This window comes from Platichthys flesus, chromosome 6, assembly GCF_949316205.1.
Source record: "Platichthys flesus chromosome 6, fPlaFle2.1, whole genome shotgun sequence".
Taxonomy (NCBI): domain Eukaryota; kingdom Metazoa; phylum Chordata; class Actinopteri; order Pleuronectiformes; family Pleuronectidae; genus Platichthys; species Platichthys flesus.
The window spans coordinates 9930654-9946571 of record NC_084950.1 but is presented as its reverse complement, the minus strand read 5'-3'; the positions used below and the strand labels follow the sequence as shown (position 1 = coordinate 9946571).

The window sequence follows — 15918 nt, the reverse complement described above, 5'->3', positions numbered from 1 at the left end:
CACTATCAGGTGAGGTTGGAGATGCATTGAGCTCAGAGGAGAGGTGAGCTAACGCCCCGGTACCTGCATGTTTGAATCCTCTCTTTCACACTCTCACAATAATCCCCGGGTGGATTAATGTGAAGGAGCATCACGCCTGTTCACCTTTTGCAGATTATGTTTTAGTTACCGTTGGATTTGGTGTTACCTGGCTCCCGGTAACAAATCCCTCCAACTCCCACAGCAGCCTGATGGCTCTGAAGGATGATGTGCTGAAACCACGACGGGTTGGAGAGACAAACACGACGCATGTCTGTGCCAGTGTGATGAAGAGCTGGAGGCTCAGGTGGGACCATGTGTGTCCAGTCTAGGTGTGTTGCTCTGTCCAGTTACCGCTCGGTTGCAAAAGCTGCAGGAGTTTTTTCTTGCTCCAGCAATTTGTCTCCGAACTTTGGAGGACACAATCATACCTAAAAGCACCCCCCCCCCCCCCCCCCCCCCATCACAGCGTTCCTACACAAACTCAAACTGAGATTGTAATTGACCACCTTCCCCCATCCTTTATTATGATAATCAGTCCATCGATAGGCTATTTTTAGCTCAGAGTCCCCCCCCCCGCTCCGCTGCTCCCTCTTGGTGATTCCCTGTCTCATTACACAAACATGTGTATGCGTACACGTGCCCGGTATCCAGCTCTGTTGCAAGCTGCAGTGGATGCACAGCGAGGCTAACCAATCACTCCTTCTCTCTCTCTCTCTCTCTCTCTCTCTCTCTCTCTCTCTCTCTCTCGCTCGCTCTCTCTCTCTTTTACTGTTTGTTTTTTCTCCTTGCCACTCTTCTGCCACTCTATTATTCAGCAAAGGTATTTGTCCTCTTATCGTCTGAGTTATTTCAGTATCTAAGCTATTTTGGCTTTAGTGCCAAATGGACTTTCCTTGTTATGTTTCTACGTAATCTCTCTTTTCTCTCTCTCACTCTCTCTCTCTCTCTCTCCTGCACTTCCACTAATGTTAAAATATTCTGTGGCGCTTGGCCGCCATTGGTTCGAGCTGGAGAAGCTCTTCACCCCCTAAAGTGGCAGCTCTGAAGCTTTACTATGCTATTATAGCTTTAAGTCATTTAAGCCATAAATCTCTGTGGCGCTCATACCCATACTCGCAGCGTCACCTCTGAGAGGTTTGGCTACACAGGGCGATTGTAATGCAAAGACCATTTCGGTTCACAGCCGACTTTATCCTTTGTTAGCGAGAGCACGACGTTCAATCAATAATCGACATCAGCCTTGGTTTTGGCTCAGAGGAAAAGTCACTGCCTCCGCTCGCAGTCTGCTGCTACTTCTTCATTTCAGCACCTGCAGCTTGTCCTGGTTTGTTCAGCTCATTTATTAAAGCTCTGTATCTGAGCTTTTGTGGCTATGTACCGAAAAGTATAAAGAAAAATGACCCCTGAACTGAGCTGGAGACATTTCAGCCTTCTTCCACGAGGCTTCATCAATTATAGATAGAATTTCTTTTTAGAATCAGTTTTGGTTCCTACCGGAGTTTTCAAGGATAAGAAAAAGGAATAAAAAGGGAGTTGGTGTATGGTTAAAGATAGCATGAAGATAGACAAAGGCAGCATCAGGGGCAGCAGGAACAGAGAATGGATTTTTCTGGGAACGGTGTTTTAATAACAAGGTCGACTTCACAGTTATTAAGTTGTGTTGCTTGAGGGAAGAGGAAGAGCAGAGAGCAGGGAAGAAAAACAAGTAATGTGTTAAATGGCTCTGAGTAGAAATGTGTGAAAAGGAAGGAAGGAAAGAGGAACATTCAGACTCTCTTCCTATCTCAAGGCCAGATAATCGATCCATATTCTCAGCTCAGATCCAAGACGCTCGCTCTCTCTCTCTCTCTCTCTCTCTCTCCCTCGCTGCTCGACTGGTGTGTCCAGTGAAGGAAGCGGTGGGAGAAGGCCATCGGCACGTCATCAGTATTCCAACAGGCTCTGCCTACTCTGGTGTGGGCAGCAGAATAATTTCACTCTGATCTTACAGATCAATAGCTGTACCCAGTGGAAGGCGACTGGCCCCGTCTGGCTGGCTGGGTTGCTGTGGTATTCAGAGTAGATCTGCACACAATGGACGGTCCCCTTCAAGATGATTTGTTTTTAAGTTTCCCGTGCGATGTAGTTGATGGAGTGTGTCTCATTGTACTGGTCTGTAAAGCTTCTTGACACAGGCCGTTGTTTAGACATTGTCTTTGAGCACTGGGTGGTCAACACGATCAAATATCCTTTCAGTGTCTTTCTTGAGCACATGCCTTGTTAAATCTTTGTACAGTCTGAGTCAGAGGAGGGATGATGAGTCAACTAATGGGGGTGGGGAAGATATTTTTTGTTGTGATATAATGCAATCCAGTGCATAAGCACATAAACTGCAGCCTCATAAAATACCAGGGAATAAAATCAATACGTCCTAAAATGGTCAAAATGATTCCTATTGGCAACTCTTTTATTTTATATTACATTATACAGGAGCCAGACAAAATGACTAACAACCTACAGCTATGTAAAATAAATATTGATTGACTTTAAGCTACTTATTTGAAGAAACTAATTAGGTTAGTCATACAGGGGTAAACTACTTACTGAGGTTTGACATTGTTTGTTTGTATTAATATATTAATACTACCTGCATTATGTTATAACTGAGATGGTTCTAAGTCTTGCTTACTTTCTAGCTCTTTTTCCCTTTATGCATCTATATTTCTAAGCTGCATTTATATAATAGCTAATTGATATTTGCAAGCAGGGACTGGTACTTGTTCCACTCAATGCTTTATCTATGGCTTTAGATGAAGGATGGTCTCTCATCGCCGCAGCTGTCAGAGGCAAATATTCATCAAATCTGTCTCATGCGAGTCGAAGAGATTGTCTCGGAGGAGGAAGAGCTGCACGTTTCACTGAAATGTCACGAATCAGAAGTTTTGAGTGACACAGGACAGTTTGACAACTCTGCTATAGAACCGGTGACTTCTGCTGGCTGCTGAGTTAGCTTACCTGTCGAAAGCACGGCACATCTGTCAATTGACGGTAGTTACGGCGCATTGCACCATGTGCCTCATCGTTAGCGCTGAGGATCCGTACGTTGTTTAACTGTCAAATGTGGGAGGTTGTAAAACCATAAAAAGCACTGGTTAATTGGTTCACTGACTTCCTGTACAAGAGAAACAAATGATGGAATAATGAAACATATTTTGAGCTGCGTAAGATCTAGAAGGTTATTTGTATTTTGTCACATTGAATCGCATTGTGCAATAATCAACACTTGTTGGCTCACACTGCATCACATGTGGTGAATCGTGTCAGACTAATTGTTACTTCATATGTATCTGTAATGCATCGGATCATTGCAAAAGAAAAAACAGCCCCGCTATGTAAACGTTACAACTGCTCCTAATGTATTCAACTGGTTTAGAGTTTGGATCAGAGTACAACAAACACCAGTGGAACACACTTAAAAAAAACACACACACACTCATACCTGCAGTGTGGAGGATTCACAGTGTCCCACTGAGCTGTGATCAGCTCCGTGATGAGATTACTGTTGGCAGTGGGCACTTTATCGCCTTTTAAAGCCACAAAGACAAACACCTGGCTGAACACACATGTCAGGGGACAGGCAGAGATAAAGTGCAGACAAACACCCCTCTGTACACAGTATGGCAGTGCTGAGCAGCCTTATAGATGGCCTATAGGTGCTGGATGGTGCGATGTCACTTCCTCGCTCTTTGTGTGTTGCTCAGCTCTCATCTCTTCTCCCACGGGTGAAGTAAATACAGTAGAGAAAGTTCAGTGGATGCACTGCAGGAGCGAAGTGGTGACAGACAATCAATACAGATCTAATGATTAAGATATCACACTCTGGAGAGGAGTTGGAAGTTCAGCTCTTCATAGGATGACTAACCTGTGTGTGTGTGTGTGTGTGTGTGTGTGTGTGTGTGTGTGTGTGTGTGTGTGTGTGTGTCCACACGTCAACCACTCTTACAGCTCACACTCCAATTATGATGCTATTTTATTCCTGAGAAAATTATATACTCTTGTATATACTGAATTCCCCTTGACAGTTCTCCTTTTGTCATAATAGTATAAGTCTGCAGTTAACATGAAACACATCTAACAATTTGTACTTAGGTGTCAAACATGGTCAGAAAACTCTACAGAATATATGGAATTTAAATGCAGAATTTGAGGGGAACTTGTTTTTTGACTCGTCATATCCTTGTCAGAACTGCTCATCCCCTTTTTGTACTACTTGACCATTGGAGAACAAATCTTACACTTCATCCAGATCTGAAGTTCTGGCACCTGCGCCGCTCTGTCTGCATTAATCTGACTTAGATTTCACCAGGTGGGGCCCGAGTTCTGGGAAGAGCACTGGGCCAGAGACTATTTTCAGGCAAGATCAATGTAGAGCGGGGATCGACACCGGCGGCCCTGACTGAACCTGGGATGAAAATCCACCTGGCAGAGACACAAACACGGCACCTCATTAAACTCGACGCTCCCATCGCTGCAATCACAGAGCCGAGCCTCGACGCTGCAGTGCTGATGGAGATCTCCAGAGCGTTGATGTAGGGAGGCTGTAATTGCTGCATGGTAATGTGGCGCCTCTGCTTTCCTCTTGTTTTCCACAATAACCCGGTCGGCACGGAGGTTTGAGTTATAGTTGGTTAAAGTGTCATATCGACTCACTCGTGACTAAAGCGGCACCGGATTGGCTCGTAGAGGGACTGAATGATGGCGGCTCGCTGTTTGAGCATGCTTCCCCTTCTCCTCTATAGCTGTCTCCCTCCGTCTCACACTGTCACTCACACTCAATTGTGTGAATGGATTTGGCGATCGCAAGCGATGACTCTTCACTCAGCCTCTTCTGTTCCATTTCCTTTCCCCTCCCACTTCCTCTCGTACACTTTGTAGCCTCAAATATGCCGTCTTTTTCTGTTCAGTCCTTTTTCTGGGCTCTTTATCTGCCTTCCTGCCTTTTCTTCTCAAGTGCCCTGTTTGGCTCTGATGACCTCTCTCTCTCTCTTCCTCTCTCCCAACCCCCCCCCCCCCCCCCCTCTCTCTCATTTTGCAGGTACCACCAGGCAGCCTAAGGAGGGGGAGGTGCCGGGGGTGGACTACAACTTCGTGAGTGTGGAGCGTTTTATGGAACTGGAGCAAAGTGGAGCCCTGCTAGAGAGTGGAACCTATGAAGGTGAGCTGTGGGAGCGCTGTGGCCACTGGGCAGGAAACATTGTGTGCTATTGGGAACAGGTGACGTTGGAGGCATTTGATTTTTTTTTAAATGAATCTGGTGTCTTGAATGTGGATATCTTTGATGGAACAGGTGTGTCAGGTGATGTTCCTACACACAGCTTAGGTAAACAAAATGAGTCTCCTGCAGGGATTCACGTACGACAGCTTCCTCAAAGGCAGACTGAATTCTTAAATTTGTGATTGTGTGTGTGTGTGTGTGTGTGTGCATGTGTGTGCACGTGGGAGCTGGATGAATGCCATTTCCGAGTCATGTTAAGTCTGCATCTGCTTTGCTACGGTGTCAGGGATACATCTACACATGGGGGATTTGCTGGTTCATTTGCCCAGTAGCAAATTTTGTGAGCTTGTGCAGCTGAACGCACTCACACACAAATTACTGTAAGTGTGTGTGTGTGTGTGTGTGTGTGTGTGTGTGTGTGTCTAGGGGGATACAGGAACATGTGCATGTATGTGTGTGTGTTCCTTTTTTATACGTTCATTTTCTAATTGTGTGTCTTGCGTGTTTACGGTGAATGTTTCACAGAGCTTACTTATTCCCACTGGGGGAAGCTGTCACTTTCTGGGTGGCTGCGTTGTCGGTGCAGTAACTCCTTTTGAAATTCACCTTAGAAAAAACGAGAGAGTAGAGAGGAAGAAATGAGAGACTAGAGATAAGAACGGAAAAGGATCGGAAAAGGGCATTGAAGGAAATCAGACATGAAGCTTCATCAGGAAACTCTTCAAGGTAGTTGTAGTGTACACGTGTGCATGTTTTGTGTATCACTCAGGTTTTCGATGAGTCACAACCATAGGTCACAACTGTTCATATGTGCCTGTGTGGGAACATTTCTATTTTGTCAGGACGTGACAGTTCTGTTTGGTGGGCAGCAGGGTGACTGCGCTTCTTGAGGAAGTGGTGGCTGCAGTTGAGCCTTCCTTAAAATCTATCCGTCTCCTGCTGCGATGGAAGTAGACTGATGTCTGTGGTCTCTGTGCTGCTGATCCCTCCATTGTCCTTCAGCGCTGCCTCCTTCCCTCTTGCTGTTGGTCTCCTCCCATCGCCCCTGTCCCCCGTTTCCTCTTGTGAAACACCCACTCCTCTCCATTTGGAAGGATTATAAAATAAGACATCACTGCCTCTCACTCACTCTTGATATTTAATCACGAAATATTTCCCCGACAGTGAGGGTCTTATTTAAATTTCAAATAAAAGCATGGCTATATTATGGTTTTAGAGCAAATATGCAGAGTAAAAAATGTATATTTAGCGCAGCAGAAAATCTGAACTTGTAGAAAGCAATGACATTTCCGAAGTTTCGCTGTCAGTCGGTGTCAAACAGAGAGTGGTATACTTATATGTGGTGCTGTTATTAACTTTTCTTAATTTTCCTTAGCATCATTGCAGTGGGTGCAGTCAAGATGGCTCCAGAGTCGTATCAAAAGACTGGGAAATTGTCAACTACTGAAAAACAATTAAAAACAATTTTAAACACTTAAACACTTTATTAAAACAAAACTATAGATAACACACATATTAATGGAGACATGTCTTTTTCTAAGACACTGTAGTTGTAGCCTGACTGAGAAGCTTTCATTATGTTAAAGTGGGTTTGTGTGCATCATTAGGCAGAGGAAGCACACTGCAGGGTTTTTCTCAACCTCCAAATCATTAACTTAGCTTAAACAGGGACATTGCTTGCCCTTGGAGGCATTTCTGTATTTATTTTTGGGGTCCTGCATTTTAGGACTCTGCACCAAGTATTTTATTTTCTCTCAGGAGACAGAAAACTCCTCCTGTTGAGCAAAAGCAATTGGCTATTATTGAAACTCCACCTCTAACTAATATTGTATTCCTCCAGCTAGCTGTAAAATAATCTCCCTCTAAACATACTGTCCCATGTCTGTCCACAGCAACAGATGGAGTTTAGGAAGAGTCATCCTCATTAAGATAAACAGGCAGCTGGTTTGGGCTTTGAGAGCCAGTGACCTCATGAGTCAGTTAATCTAAGTCAACCGGAAATGTACCAATGAAATTTAGGCTATTTTACTGTAACTCAATGTGGATCTATTATAATAACACGGTTAACACCATAACCATATCATGTCCAAAATACTTATTTAACAACAGGTGGTTAAACACAGAGATCTTCTTCCAAGGTTGCACAGACAAACAATCTACATGAGGAGAAAGTGTTAATATGTAATATTGGACCAAACATGGCAAACTACTGCACTTTACAAAAAAACTGAAACCTGAAGCAGACTGAAAAAAGGTTGAACCATACGTTGGTATGTCCTCTGTAGAATACATTTTCTGTTGCCTTGTGAACGGTAGCTGAGGATATGCAGCAAGATAATACATTTCTGAATGAATAGTCACTACCTTGGGTTTCGGCTGTGTGTGTTTTTCAGGTCATGTCGAGGTGTCTTTGTGAATGATGTGAGGTAGAAGAAGCTCTATAGCTCTATAGAAATGCAGTCAATTTACTTTTACCTTGTGGGTGTCACAGGTTTACAGTTTTTATCATATTTAAAAGTGTTGTATTTTAGAAAACTGTGAGCTCTAAGGTGAGGACTGGAAGGACATACAGCAGAGATTGAAATGAACTTGAAGAAACCTGCAGCGTCTCCTTTTCAGGGCTGGAACACAGAGTCAGAGAGGTGGCTCCTCCTTATAAAAGAAGGACATTTAGGACGGATGATGAAACACACGCATTGATTTCCATGAGGCAGCTGGAGTTCTTTACTCCCTCGCTGTGTTATATGTTTTCTTTTTATCTATTTCTTTTAAAGAAATTCACTGTGTAATGTGTTGACTCTTATTTCCACGTCTGTTCAAGTAGGGGGAGACTGGAAAATGGAAAATATTTCAATATGAAATGAGAATAAGTCATTTTAGTATACTAAGCATTAGTATCTGGCATCTTAAATATAGGTTGCTCATGATGTAAAAAAGAGAGTCTGGATTGTAATGTGAGTTCAGCTCCTCAGATTTTTTTTTTCTGGCAGGCAGATCTGTCCTAAGACCTCAACTGTTAGCCACAGCTAATGCTAATTCATTTTTCAGACATCAGCCAGCATGCAAATCCACAACATTTTTCAGATTTATTAAAAGTCCCAAGTTTGAAGTGAAATACAGTTCCTGCTGTGTTCTATCTTACATTTTAAAATCATCTGTTCAAACCGCGTGTTGCCCTCAAGCGGTGGACCTCTGCTCTGTTTAACAGACGGTGCGTTATATCACCTGAGGTAGTCACACATATGGCCACTGACACAAACCCTGCCGTGCCTCTCTGCCCTCAGATAACTTCTACGGCACACCAAAACCTCCAGCCGAGCCGTCCCCTGCAGCCCCTCCTCTGAATGTGAGTGAGGCCCTGCTGCCCGGAGCCCGGCCCAGCGCCCAGGGCAAGAGGAAGAGGAACCAGTCAGTCAGCAACATGGAGCAACGCGCCAGCCTGGAGCCGCCCGAGGAGGAGGAAGAGGAGAGCCCGATAGTCAATGGCAATGGGGTGGCCATCACACCAGGTACTGTCGCCTGAGAGAGAGAGAGAAAGAAACAATTTCCTGTTTTGATGCCTTTATTGCACATTTTCCATCTGCTACTGACTCAAATTAAATTTGAACTGAGTTTCACAAGGGCCCTGACCATGAAGGCATTTTATTATATCATATTTTGGCGCGGAGACAATCTGGTGTGAAGGCTTTGACTGCCCCCTGAGTTATTTATGACAGTCTCACTGGTATGATTGAGTTAAACCAGAGAAACAAGCCAGTTGTAATAGCAACTCTCACTTTCATATTTTTATTGTCCCTTCAGGATAAATCAACAGTCTGTTTTAGCCATCAGTCCTGTTTCATATCTGCAGAGTGTATCATTTAGCCGGTGCAGATCTGACAACAAACTGTACCCTGACTGGTCATTACAGACATTAACAGTCATAAGTGAGAAGGACAAAGGTTCTTAATAAGCTTATGTAACAGAATGTATAAAGACACCTTAACACCTCCACCCCGATCGCTGTCCATAGTCTCATTGTAGCTCCAGCTATCGTCTCTATGTCCTCTCATTTCTGTCTCTCCTGCTGTCTTTGCTCTCCTGCCACTGGCCTTTGTCCTTGTTTCTATAAATACCACAACTCTCCTCCACAGTCCTCCGCTCCTCTACCATCCTCTTCCTTATCAACTCCCTGGATTCTTCCCCTGCCTCTGTGGTCATGTCACTTCTGCCCTCTCCTCTTTCATCTCCTTACCCCTGTCTCTCTTTCTAGTCTTGTTATATCCTCCCCCCCCCATTCTCTGACAGCTGTGTGTTGTGCTAATTTCACTTAGAGCTAGACAATATAGCCAAACATGATAAAAAAAGATTTAAAATCTGGGTAAATGGATAGTTATCACGATAAATGTCAAATTTTTATTTCTTCTAAACTTAAACACCAATTTGGGGTCCTGAGTGAAGCTTGCGGTTTTAAACTCCTCCGCATTTTACAAATCTGAGGTGGATCAATTATGTGTTATACCTTTGAACTGCTTGCACAATGCATAAGCACTATATCAGCACAATTTGGAGTTTTGTTTTATTGCTAAAATTGCAGAAAATTACATTGCCATTATAATTTACATTGTTTAGTGACCAACCCCACATTAATTTCAACAAGATCAACTAGATATAATTATCTGTAATTTGATGCATGAAAGATTAAAATCAAGACATTTTAGCTGGTCACAGGAAAAAAAGGATTGATTTGGAAACACTGGAAAAGAGCTTCCTCTCGCATTTCAAACAGTGCCTGGATAAAAATGACCTCCTGACTCTACCTAAAGTGTCCAGTGAGATTCTGCAACAAATTTTAACAAGTCTAGAGAGAGATATAGACCCAGAAATCGATTAAGTATTGTGAAAAAAGCACTGATGCCCCTCCATCTTACATTCCCTTTAAGACAGCAGATATTATAGGCACATATTGCCCTTTCATGAGCTCCACTCTCTTTCATCATATGCTCCCCATCCTCTGACTTACATGCCAACAGCTCTTCTGCTCACTCAAAAAGAAGAAACTTTCCCTGTGTTTCTGACTCAGTCCCTGACCCCTGAAGTCAATGTCTTTCCCTGTTTCTCCATTTCTGACATCTCCATGTTGTTTTCTCCTCATGCTCATTGTCCTCAGACCCCATCGCTCCCCTCTCGCTCTCCTCTTTCTCGCTCTCTCCCTCCTGGGGGTTCATAGCTCTGCAGTGGCTCGGCTCTGACTCATCATGCATGGCGTGTGTCGTGTGCATCCAGGTCTGCATGTGTGTACAGAGTGAATTTGAGAATAACTCTGTGTGTGTGTGACTGCGTTTGCGTGCGTGTGCGCAATCCAGAGTCCAGTGAACACGAGGACAAGAGCACAGATGCCTCTGGGGAGGTTGCTGTTGAGGTCTCCAGCCAGGCCCCCGCCTCCGCTGAGCCCCCCACCGAAGAAGAGGAAGAAGAAGAAGAAGATGAAGAGGCTCCAAAATCTCCTTCCAAATCCCCCATCAAAGTCCCAGATGCCGATGAGGAAGAGCTCGGTCCTCTGCCTGACAACTGGGAGATGGCCTACACTGAGAAGGGGGAGGTCTACTTCATTGAGTAAGAGAAAATAGAGTTATATAAATCTATTGTTTTTTACCCCTAAGAAACAGCATGTTCCTTCATGTCTGCAGCATGAGGTAAAGTCTTTATTTATAACGTGATAAGGAACCTTTCTAAAAATAATAATAAAGGGGGAAAAAATGTGATGCACCTCCCAAAATGTGCAACGTTTTACATATGGCTGGTTGTGTGAACTTTGTAGTTCTATTGAATATTGATGTAACTCAATATTGCTAATCACACACACACACACACACACACACACACACATGCACAACCCTGCCAACTATTGCCCTCTCCTCTCACCCTTACTAATTAGTGGCTGAGGGCTAATTAGTGGATTAATGACCATTTAAGTTTACCTTGGAGATTCCCTTGTTTCTCTTTACCCCTGCACACACGCACATGCTCGGTCAAGAGTGGTGCTTTGCTCTCATCTCTTTCTCTTACCCTCACCGTCACTCTCTGTGTGACCTTCGTTTGCCCCCCCCTCTCCCTTTATTACCTCGTTCATGTACACGTCCCTTTCTTCTTCCCCTCCTTCAGTCACAACACCAAAACAACATCATGGCTTGATCCTCGGCTCGCTAAGAAAGCGAAGCCACCAGAAGAATGCAGGGAAGACGGTGAGTCTGAACGACCCGTTTGCATGTTTGCTCTCTTGTCTTCTGAGCGTCGGTGCGTGTTCATCTGAGCCGAGCTCGTCTTTTTTCAACATTTGTGGGTATGTGCCGTATCTGCGTTTCCTGCTGTTTGAGTTCTTGTGTTGTCTGCTGCTGACTTGCTGCTCCACAATGTGTTCTCTACTTGAGAAAAAGGGCACAAAAATACTGTTGTTTGAGGTGTTTGTTAGTCTGCCGCCTGTCGCACTGTTCACCACAGGGTTAGGGAGGAGGACCGGTTATGAAATAGAGAAAGAATAGACGTGATACATACGTTTTAGCTTTGCAGGTTTCTAGTTTTTCATTAATATTGATAGGTCTTGCTTCATATGCTGAGAGGAATGCATTGAGGTAACAGTCAATATTCACTGTCTCTGTCTCTTTTTCATCTAATGAGCACATTCTTTATGACATCACACTCAACTAAAAGTACACTAACATGTGCTGCAGAACTCATTGTGTTTAAAAATAACAGTTGCATTAGATTTGTCTCATTGCCAACAGATCCTGTGAAACAACCAACAATGTGTTTGTTTTTACTTTCTCATTCCTCTCCTGTTTGTTGCGTTCAGCTTTGAGCCCATTTGTCCAACTGAAAATTCGTATTGAAACGAATCAAGAATATAGAGCTTTGTAATTAAAATAAAAGGAAATCTAGAAACTTTCCAACCGCTACGAAAACAGGAGTACAAAGTTTATTTACTACTTTAAGCTGCCGTTAATTCAGGTACAACGAGACCTTTTCAAAAGACGATGAGAAAGCCTCATCAAATTCTGCCTGTTCATAAGAGTGATTTTCTTTTCCAAGAATTGTTTAACTTGACTGATTTTAGAGGCCTCGAGAGGTAAATCTATAAAAGTAGTCTGAAAAATAAGGTTTTTTGTGCAGCAGAAATAGTTTTTTATTATTTTCTAACCTGTTCATCAATTCATGGCTCTTCAGATTTATCATCGGGGCTCTAACAGGGTCCCAGATGATTGCTGTTGTGATTTGCAGCAGCAGGATGGTTCTTCGTGGAATTCAGTGACTCATTTATGTGTTTTTAGATGCCGAATGTGGTCTATGACACAGAGAAAGGAAGTAGATCATACTCTAGCTTCACAAACACGACAAATTAGTCAGATCACGTCATTGTTTTTCAGTCTTTTCAAAGAATTTGTTGACCAAAGACCATTGAATGTCAGTGGTTTTGTTTTTCAAGGTTTAAAACAAGGGAAGCAAATTTACTTGAATGAAAATCTTAAGTGTCCAAACATTTTTTATTTCAGATGCCAAATAAACAAGAACATGAATTTGATCAACGAGAGTCGAGCGCTGATGTCAGTCACATGATTAAGAGAGCTCCTGTGTCGGCTCAGTGGGATCAGATTATTACAGTGAGGTTGATCATACGTCCCTTATTCTGTCGCCGCCCTCAGTCGGCAAATCAGGTTGTGATGTGATTCACCAGAGCAAGATCTGAATTAATAGGTTATGTGGCTCTCCTCTGGTCTCCATCTCTTCAATTTTCTCCCTCCTCCTTTCTCCCCTCTGCACTCCTCTACCTCACGTCTCTGTCAACTACCCCTTTCAATCTCCCTCTCTTCAATTTTCCTCCCCTCTTTTTTCTCTCTCCCTCCGTCTCTCCAGTAAAGGGCTGCAGTGTGACAGGAATTCCAATAATACCACTCAGCTCTGCACAAACTGGTTTCACTCTCTCTCTCTCTCTCTCTCTCTCTCTCTCTCTCTCTCTCTCTCTCTACACATACACACACACACACACACACACACACACACACACACACACACACACTACTGCTGTCTTGTCACAAACCCTTCTCCAAAGTATTTCAGCTTAATTTTGGCAGAGCAAAGATCAGTTTTCACCCCAGTCAGGGATCTTCAGAAGCCAGTTTTCCATCAGCTGTGCTGCTCTGTGATGACTTATTTTGTGTATCAGTGCAACAACTTGCTGTTGCTTCAGGCTCTGTTTGGGTTCGGGTTCACTAACCATACAAAATAAATATCTACATGCTATGCACACAATATTAGAATTTATTAATTTGACCATCAGCCTGCTAATATGCTAATAATGACATGCTAACGTGCTTATTTAAGGCAGGTATATTATTTTCGACATATATCAATTTATTTCTTATTCATTGTACACGCATGCTGAGGAGGTATAACACATGATGGGTTTGAATGTTTGACCTCAGATTTTTTATATGTGTTGCTGTGTAGCGAGTGTTTCTCTGCCCATGAAGAAGAGTTTTAAAACAACAACCTTCACTCAGGAGCTACAATCGCTCTTCGAACTCGAAGTAATGTGACATTTGTCCTGTTGATTTGCCACATTCCCCAGCCCTCCATGTTAACATCATCATTCAACCTGTTTGTATGCTAAAACAAAATACAGTCGAGGCTGCTGTTAATTTGGTCTTAAACCAAATGTCAAGTAAAATCACTCTTTGACCATGAAGTTAGCAATAGATGAAATCCATCCAATAGTGGTCAAGACATTTTACTAAAACACTAAACTGTCAAACATGTGGTGGCGCTGGAGGAAGAGTAAGGGTGTCACCAGAGATGATGTGATTCATCCGCTGGGGGAAATTAATGTCTCCACAAAATACCATCTTTTTCATAACCCTCTAACAGCCCCAGTTTCACTTCTGCTCTTTATAAAAAGTATTTTGATAGAAGGTCACCAACAGCCAAAAGCATGGGGCTTATATTTAGCCCTACCTGGCAGGTTGAACTTCAAGTCTCTATCGACGCGATCCAAGTTTTCCTTTAGGATATGTCAGTGACTGCATCTGAACCGGGCGATCTCTTCCTCTCAGAGAAGAATGAGATAGATATCTGAGCCACGTTTATGTATTTAAATTAAATGCACGCCCCTTCATTGGTTCTTCTTTTTCTTTCTCCTCATTCTCCTCATTGTCTTCATTCTCTTACATTCGTCTGCTGTTTAGATCCTGTGCAGTCTATCTGGGCTTTCTCGTTTTTGCTCTGCGCATGTTTCTATCTTTGGGAATGCAGGGGTTTAAAGGAAGATGATGCTTGAGTGATCACTGGCAGAGGAATTTGAATCGAAGGCATTTGTGAAGGTCTTGGGTGACACATCACATCTTCTCACAGCACCTTTGTGTTTCTGGCCCCAAGAAAAACAGGTTTAGTTGCCAGCAAATGAAACATTTTTACATTTTTTTCCAGTACAGCTGGCGCAGCAGCCTTTTGGATGACTGAAGCTTTTACATTCATTCAATCCAGCAAGCTGCTCTTTATTTTTCCTTTAATGATCTCCATGTTGCTCTAAGTGAAGAACTGTAGGCTACTGCCTGTTTCCTGAAGGTTAGACTTCTTGCTTGCTTGTCTTGTACTAAGTGAGAATTTAAATGCAAATTTCATTTTTTGTAAAAACAGCTTTGTGCACAGCTGTCAGAGACTAAGCTCAGTCAGCCATCAGTCTCACGTTCACAATAGCCTCATAGCACCACCTGCTGCTGTGGAGGGCAAATAACTCAGGACATATGTGAAACAATCCTCAACAAAAGATGCTGTATTTGTTTCTAAAGAATTATATATGTATTTTTTCCAATGCATTTGTGTGCATAAACAAAACGCATTAGCCTGCTAATGGATTTTTGCATTTGCATGGAACAAACTTTGTTTGTTTAATCACAGGGAATATGTAAAACGTGTTTTGTTTGTATGTAAATTCTCGAGAGTAAATTTCCTTTACAGTTGTATCTGCGTTGTGAAGCTGACTCAGAGAGTTCAAAGACATGTCACCACAGATCCGGTTCGCTTGCCGTCTTTTTGTCAGGCAAGGCTTTTGTTACGTAACACAAGCCCATATCTCCTCAGAGGAGGCGAGAACAGAGCAGGACAAGCTTCAAATCCCGGCAAGTGTTGGTTTCAGTCCTGCCTTTGAAACGCACTCAATCCCTTTGCTGCTTTCAAAGTAATCTCCGTGCTGTTGATGAAAATATGCTGCTCATGCTCGTTTAGAGGCAGGAGGTGGTGATGATGAACAGAGCGAGGCCCTGCTGGAGCTTCTGCTTTAAAATCAGCAAGAAAGAGACGAGCGGAGATAGAGATGGTTTGCGTTTGAGTAGAGTCAAAGATCTGTCGGATAATGACGCCAAAATATTACCTCTGACTTTGGTCCCTGTTCTTCCACTCAGACATGTCCTGATCGAGACCGTCTCTCTGTCCCCTGTGATCACATTTTCCGGCTCCCTCTATGAGGAGCAATCAGAAACATTATTTACACATATATACGCAGGACATCCAACTCATTCACAAACTTTACTGAAAACCTCACACGCATTCAAATGAAAATCTTATACATACACAACTTTCTTAGATTTCTTACACAAACACCTGAATAATTA

General features: G+C 43.1%; 1 protein-coding gene across 3 annotated transcripts in view; it reads left to right on the top strand.

Moving 5' to 3' along the window:
- LOC133954955 (membrane-associated guanylate kinase, WW and PDZ domain-containing protein 2-like) overlaps positions 1-15918 on the top strand; it is a 69723-nt gene that overhangs the window by 28037 nt on the left and 25768 nt on the right. For all 3 annotated transcript variants that reach the window (XM_062389560.1, XM_062389559.1, XM_062389561.1), the window contains exons 3-6: positions 5096-5215; positions 8560-8784; positions 10621-10870; positions 11420-11499. In XM_062389560.1, coding sequence (XP_062245544.1) covers positions 5096-5215; positions 8560-8784; positions 10621-10870; positions 11420-11499 — 675 coding nt within the window. The remainder of the gene's footprint in view (positions 1-5095; positions 5216-8559; positions 8785-10620; positions 10871-11419; positions 11500-15918) is intronic.